General features: G+C 38.8%; 1 protein-coding gene across 1 annotated transcript; it reads left to right on the forward strand.

The window, feature by feature from the left end:
• The first annotated feature begins 2,079 nt into the window (after window positions 1–2,079).
• On the forward strand, window positions 2,080–5,828 carry LOC134056779 (cryptic protein-like). Its single transcript, XM_062513664.1, is given in 7 exon segments — window positions 2,080–2,097; window positions 2,099–2,193; window positions 2,350–2,399; window positions 2,514–2,690; window positions 3,597–3,711; window positions 3,827–3,936; window positions 5,716–5,828. Coding segments are annotated over 7 exon segments (678 nt in total).
• The last annotated feature ends 2,157 nt before the right edge of the window (window positions 5,829–7,985 follow it).

Genomic DNA, 7,985 nt, shown 5'->3' on the forward strand with positions numbered 1-7,985 from the left:
ATTGTTGAGTTCCTACCCCCCTCACATAGTCAGGGACACCTTCCACTAGACCAGGTTTCTAAGGACCTCATCCAGCCTATCCTTGAACACTGCCAAGGATAGGTAGTCCACAACTTCTCTGGGCAATCTGTACCAATGCTTCTGCACCCTTGCAGTAAAGAATATCTTCCTAATAGCTAATCTAAACCTGCCCTTTTTCAGTTTAAAATCATTGTCTTCTGTCCTGTCACTATCTCACTATTTTACCACATAAAAAGGTCCTCACTCTCCTTTTTACAAGTTCCCTTAAGTACTGGAAGATTATAATGAAGTCTTCCCAGAGCCTACTCTTCTCCAGGCTGAACTGCCCCAGATCTCTCTGCCTCTCTTCACAGGAGGGAGTCTCTACTACTTGGAACACCTTGTGGCTTCCTCTGGACCTGTTCTAACAGATCCACATCTCTCCTGCGCTGGGGAGCCCCAAAGCTGGATGCAGCATTCCAGGTGGGGTCTCAGAAGAGTGGAGCAGAGGGGAAGAATCACCTCCCTCAGCCTGTTGTACACACATCTGATGCATCCCAGGACATGGTTGGTTTTCTGGTATGCAAGAACACTATGCTGGACATGATCCAGCCAGGTAATTCCTTATCCATCTATCTCACTGTCCATCCATCAGAACCAGGTATCTCCAATCTAGAGATAAAGGGCTTCTGAATATTTTGTAGCTCTTGGTTGCAGTGCTCCAGTTATATGACTTTTCTCAGTGTTTCCATGATAGCAATTATGCTATAGTTTTCTAACTAATAATTTCTAACTTCTCTTGCTTGTTACCCATGCTGTGTACAGTTGTGTAAGAGAACATGTCTTCAAAACACTCTCCATCTGCTTTAGTGCCAAGAGGGTTGGCTTTAATTAGGACAGCTGTCTTTGTAAATTAAGCCAGCCTTTGTACCAAATTGGATGAGAAGTTATCACAGCTTCCAAACCATTAGTTCAGATGGGGCAAATCTGACATATGACAGCCACAGGGACTTAGAAACAAGGGATAATAATGTCTTTAGTCAGTGCAGCCATTTCTTCAGTGAGGGTCTGATCCATACTTCTGATGTGATCTTGTATCTAGCCAAGGTGAAACTTGTACTAGTTTGGTTTGCAGTGACACGGTGAAAACATCCCTCTTCTATATGTGCCTCCAAAACAAAACAAGTTGTATTGCTGCAGTTTCCTACCATAACTTAAGTAAAGGCCACTTGCACACAATGGTACAAAATGTGGGAATGTGATGAGAGAAGCCTGCTCAGAGCTGCTTTTTTAGCACTGCCCAGCTGCAGGTCTTTCTGCTCATGGTACTGAGCCATACCAAAGCCATGTGAGTGGTCCTAGCCCATTTCAGTACACACACGTAAATAATATCTAGGTATCTGCTGATACTGCATAAACTCAGACTAGGAATACCCACTAACAGGCCTAATTTTACTAACAGTAAAAATTTCAGAAAATGTTTCAAAATGTTATTAACAATGCTGGTGAGACAGCAATCCTTACTCAAGGACCTTGTACTGCTTTTCCCAGTATTTTTAGTAGAAATCTCTAAAGCAGGTTTTAAAGTTCTCTTCTGCAAAGTAGTAGAATCTCATAAAGCAGATCCCTGGTGCAAAGCCCTGGCAGTGACAAGGCATGTAGGCAGAGCTGAGGCTTTTTAACCCTCACTGTGTATACCTGCTTCAGTTTATGATATATTCATCGTTGCTCTGTAGAACATTTGTTTGTTTTTCCTATGCAGTATATGGTGAAACAAAGTTTTCTGTCTTGAGAAACACACTGGACCTGAGATCTTCCTGCCTTGGGCTTTTTGTTGGGCTCATGGGCGCTTAAGTCTCCCCCCAGCAGCAGATGCCCTCACCTTGCTCCACCCTTCAGCAGTGCATGTAAATCGGGAGCTGGCCAGGGAGTCCCCTGGGGATGTTCCTGGAGCCCGGCGAGGGCTCGGCCAGCGGAACGGGGGGCGACTAAGCCTGGCTGTAAGCCGGGCAGCAGGAGGAGAGTTTCTTCAGTCCCGCGTTCTCTTCCCATCTGTGTCTGCCGTGTGAGGACTGCCGCATGCAACAGCCTGAAGTACAAGGGCTCTGGACATCTTCCTTCTGCTCAGGCTCTCCCGGAGGACCTCGCGGCTATTTCAGGCTGCAGGAAAATGTACCGGGGATATCATGTTAGGTAAGTTTGCTTGTGATGCCGGGGACCTTCTCTAGCCAGGGATGCCTATTCCTTTTAAAAGTTCACATACTCACCACTCGTTTTAGTGTTAGTGTCTTATGAGCACAAATTTTTTTCTGGTTTGATTTTTTTATCTTTTTTATTTTTTTTTTCCAGAGTCCTTTTCACTGTGACTCTGGTCTGGCAGGCTGTTCATTCAGAAAAAGGTAAGGGAAATTTCATGTTTCTCCCTGCCCCGCCGTGTTTTTCTTCTATATTCACAGTGTACATTTCTTCATTACTAACTACTCTTCCCTTACATATTTGCACTTCTTGTCAAGGTCCTGAAAGAGAAGGATATAAAGAAGATGTGAAAAGTCTCAATGCCACGGCACAAAAGCAGCAGCCCAAGAGCGAAGGGACCTTTATAAATGTTGTCAGTGACATGAATCAGAGTTATGAAAGTAGAAAGCAACCGAGTTCCAGCTCTTTTGTACCTTTCACTGGAATTACAGAGAGTAGGTAACTTTTATTTTTTTTTAACAGTAACATAAAATTACTTTTTAAAAGTATGACAGAGTAATGCTTTTAACTATTGCCCTGGAAGATTCCAGCCTGTTGGTGTTCTGTGGCCACCCATTTAAATTATACCTTTAGTAAATGGTACTAAAAATTTAAAGTAGAACTGAAGATCTCTCAGTTGCAAAATATGTTACGTAAAAACAGGAAAAGATACTAAGAATTAAGAAGTGTTTGGCCCTTTGTGTTTACAAGAGCATCTGTGAAATTTTGTAACTTCTGTTCCTTTTTTAAAATTCACGGTATTTCATGACAATAAAAATGTTAATTTTACAAAAAAAGGTTTGAGCTGCCTGAAAGCAACAGTACTAACACGGGGGGGGGGGGGGGGGGGGGGGGGGGAAATACAAAAAAAACCCCAACATATTCTGTCTCCTCCTATACATATAAAATTTTAGATTGGTGTTCAATCCCAGGGCTCTGAAAAAGGCTTAACGGAGCATTTCCCCCGCCTCAAAACCAAATAACTTCCCAGTAACAAAACCTCTTTATTCAAAAATAAGCATCGCTTGCCAGTAAAAATGCTGTTTCTTAGTGTGATTGAAACGTGCATCTGTCAAAGTGAAATATTTCACTCGAACACATGCTGCCACAGAATTTGCCAGGCGTTGCTTCTTCAACAGCCTGTAATCCCTAGTAGCTTGTTTCTAATCCTTAACTAAACAAACTGGGTTTAACTGAACAAACACTCCTAACAGGCATATAATTTTATTGTCTCTAAAGACAATAAAACTAGATATCCTTAAGAGACTTTGGGAACTGAGAGATCTGAGAGAACAAGTGAGGAAAAGGTGAGGTTCAGAGCCCCTGGGATGCTTGTTAACCTCTGTAATATTGTCTTGCAGGTAAAAAACTGAACAGACGATGCTGCCAGAATGGAGGAACTTGTATCCTGGGGACCTTCTGTGCCTGCCAGAAGCACTTCACTGGCAGATACTGTGAACATGATGAGCGGCAAGGGTAAAAAAATACAGACCAAAATCGGAGGAAATGGGTGGGGTACTCTGGGTGGTTATTTTCTGTGTTAGGGTCAGGGTTGTAGCAAATGTCTGTCTCTCTCCCTTGTCCTTGACAGAAACTGCGGCAGCATTAGCCACGGCGTCTGGGTGCTGAAGGGCTGCTGGCTTTGTCGGTGTGGCTATGGTACACTGCACTGCCTCTCAGAAGTAATGCACAAAAGCTGTGGTAAGGAAGTGGCATTAAATCAAACATTTTTCTCCCGTGGGTGACAGAATTGCCTTCTGCATTGGTGGAGTACTCAGAGGATGCTGGATGGGCACTAGTTGGACTTCTACAGTGGGTGGCTTTGCTTCAGAGAATGCATTAGTGAGACAGTAAAAAGCACTGACTGTACAGTACATCACATAACACACTTTCAGATGTTCATAATTCCATACAGTAGGAAAATTCCCACCATTGAAGATTACAGAGGTTAGATACTTCTCTGCTCTGCAAAATCTGTACATTTGTTACTTCCCACTTAACCATAACAATTTCTACAACTAAACTAAATCCAAGCACATAAACATGTTTCTTAATAAAGAGAAAAAACAGTAGTGTATACTGGTGTGCTAGAAGCAGAAACTGGTATTACACTAGAGGAAGAAGTTGTGTCTACTTAACACACAGAATAATCAATCATCATACATAAATTACACAAAACTAATCTAAATATTTTTGTAAGATCTGTATCTCAATCTTCAGGATATTCTTTCATGAGTTTTAAAACTGAACACAATCCACACAAAAAAATTATGTAGCCAGTATCCTGATCAATGTAAAGTAATGCCACCTAGTCTCCTCAAAAGCACTGTATCATTTTCAGTCAAGTCTTTCTATATCAGCCTGTGAAATTCCCTGAATAAATGGTTGAATATTTTTGGAAACAGTGCATTAACTAGCATTTAAAGAAGATTTGAAGAATTGCTATACTATTATTATTTTCCATGGAGAACTGACTAATCCAGACTGTTCTCAATACTCTTGAGCACTGATAAGGATTTAGTAATGTTTTCTCTTCAGTGGCAAAATCAGTGCAAAATATTCTTGTCCTTTCCAGCCATAATATCTCAATCCTATCTTGTGCTTTCCTTCAATTGTGCCAACATCACTACTTGGCAGAATAAGAAAACAACAGACCTTAAGGATTTCATGATTCATTTGCACCCCAAGCAGTCTCTTGTTTCCTGACCAGATTCCTACCTAAGTAGCAGTGCCTTGAAGCTGTGACTTCTGAGCTGTAGCACCAACTCAGATGTAAATCAAAACATTAGAAAGGTGACATTCCTACATTTGTCACCCTAGGGAAAAAAAAAATCCATCAGAACCACTTTTTCCTTGAAGTTTTCTGTATTCTGTATTTCTGTTATATGTGGCACACAGCTTGCTCATTAAACTCTTTACATGTTCACCTTTTGAATCAGCCCTAGTGTTCCTCATTACAGGAGCAAAAGATATAATGGGTCTCCCCATGCTCTGTGAAAGCAGTCTACTGCTTACTACTCTTGAGGTCAGCTTAATAAAGACAGTAAAGGTCTCAGTGGATAATTCTCTGACCAGGGACTCTGTGGCTTTCACATACATGAGGGTATGGTTTCTCTGGTTTTGCAAAATTCTAAGTCGCTTGTTAAAGCAAGGGTTAAAAGCCGACATTCAGGCTAGAGTGCTTACCTCTTCAGAAGTTCTTCCTCATGCTTTTGCTTGGTATTTACTTTTGATTATTCTGAGATTAATGCCTGCAAGAGCTGATAAGTGTTATCAGTTGCTCCTCAAACGATCATTGATGGGACATCTATTTACATCTCTCCTCTGAGAATAGTCCCTTTGATTGGCTTTAACAGCTGATACCTTTAACTTAAGTACCTGTGAGATGTCAGGGGACTTTCCTGTTGAAAATCCTTATGTTTTCAAATTTACATATTTACTCATTAACCATTTTATTTCCTTGATTTTATTTCTTTTAAGACCTTAAATCGGAAACAGAGGAAATTATCAGACTGTATTCTAATGGCTCAAGATCACAGCAAACAGTGTTTTCAGTCATTTGCCTGCTCATCATCCTCCTGGAGTTCTGCTAGCCAGCAGCTGTGAAACTGGACGAGGGGAAATACTCAGGGTTGGTATAACCCTCACCATACAATGAATCATACAATTTCTTCTATGAGCTACAGAAGACTGTGTTACCTGCATGTTGGAGGCAGATTAAAATATATTAGTTAATGATGAAATACCTGGATTATTATAAATTCAGATTATATGAATGTGAAGTATTTATTATTATATTATTATATTAATACTGCTATCAATGTCTGATTCTAACGATTCTTTATTTCCAAAATACTGCTCTTCCAGTGGAAGAAAAACTCCCCCAATATTCTATGCCTGAAGTATTGTAAATTATGGTAATTTCTTTTGTACACAGTACAACTCTTTTAGCAAATAAAACTGGTTTCATTTCTGAAAATTTTATGTTTAACTTTATTTAAACTTGAAAATTCTTATCTACCATTTGCCATTATACTTTATCTTGTAATAAAAGCATAGGGTAGAGTGACAAAATAGAAACTTGTCAGCATAAGGAGGGGTTTAAGAGCAGACATCTTTCAAGTCCTAATATAGAAAAATATAAAAGTTACATAGTCTTACAGTTTTTATTCTTATTTATTTCAGCAAAATTGTATATATGCAAAATCTGTATGGCAGGAGTCATACTCTATTAAGGACACATAAGTGATGGTTATTTGTCTTTTGGGGGTTTACTTCATACTTCATATCCTAGAAGTGTGAGGGTCTCATGCTTAAAATGACAGCAAAGAGCAACTTTGTTTAACTTTTTCTATAGCAAAGTTGTCTTGATTAATATATAATTTTAAAAATAGTATATCTAGGCTGGAAAATACAAAATGTTTGAATATGTAAGTGCATTTTAATGCAAGTTTGTAAACAGAAACAGGTTTGTTTTGAAAAAAAATGCAAAGATAAACTTAAAATGTATCTTCATGCTTTTAAAGTGGAGGCACCTAATAGAAGCAATCAGATTTATAATTTTATTGGTGAAAAATGCATTAATAATGAAGAAAATTCTTAATATATTTTTAAAATTCAGTATATTTCTTAAAATTTTCTGTTTATTTGATGCTGAAAATCAAGACAATCCAGTTCTTAAGCATAAAATTATTTAATACCAACAATATAGTGCCTGCCTTTAAATTTATGACTACTCAGGATCAGGCTTTTAGAGGGCGTCATTGTGTAAAAATGTATTTGTGTTAAGTTCCGCAAGTATTCATTCTACTCCTTTCCAAACTCAAGAGCTGTGCTAGAGACAAGGCTTCTCACACTCGACTAGAACTGGTCCTTTTCCCATTATTTCACACAAACTGGTCTGTGCCCATCAGTTTCTGTTTCCACAGACCATCTTAGGATATTTAAATATCAAAGAGTACAGCTGGAGGAAAAGTTGTGCCTTTATTTAAGAGGCTGAAATTTCAGAAATGCCATTGTGAAATCATCTTGGCTTGCCATAAAGCACACCTGAGAAGTCTGTAGGCAATACAGCTTGTAATGTACTTCAAAACATCTTAACTTTTTAAAGGAAAATACATACTACAGTAAAAATACATCTCAAATAATATTTATTTTTTATCCCTATAGAAAATATACAGAGCCATTAAAGATTGAAATTAAAAAAAGAAAAAAGTGTTTTAATACAGGTTTTACAAGAGACACCCTGATGAGTCTATTCATTATAGGGTTGGTCTTGATTTGCAGAATTAAAGCAACTGAAATGTCTAGCAAATAAATATTTTCCTGTTATACCAAAACATTAGTACAGGGCATCAGATTAGATGCACAGTTCTGTTGCCACAGTCTCAAAGCATTGCATGGGGAACTTCGATTGATAAGTAGTTTTAACTATGTCAGTGCAATTTGTTACTAACTCTGAATGCCAGAATTAGAAAAATTTCTCTGGATGAAAAACCAAAAGGTTTTTGTTTTTTTGATTTTAAAAGAACAGTTTCTTTCTCTCTATCTTATCCCATTGCACTCTGATACTGGAAAATCTGAACATTCTGCTTCAGGATGTTTTTGTATCAACTATACCACGACAAAATTACTCTCACCGTGTCAGTTAGTTGTGGGTGATATTCATGTTGTCATTGTGTCAGAGCTCTGGAAGTTGGTGAGGAATAGGCAGAAGGAAGTTCAGTCTGTGTTCCTCGCATACTTCTGAA

Source organism: Cinclus cinclus, chromosome Z, assembly GCF_963662255.1.
Source record: "Cinclus cinclus chromosome Z, bCinCin1.1, whole genome shotgun sequence".
NCBI classification, from domain to species: Eukaryota; Metazoa; Chordata; class Aves; order Passeriformes; family Cinclidae; genus Cinclus; species Cinclus cinclus.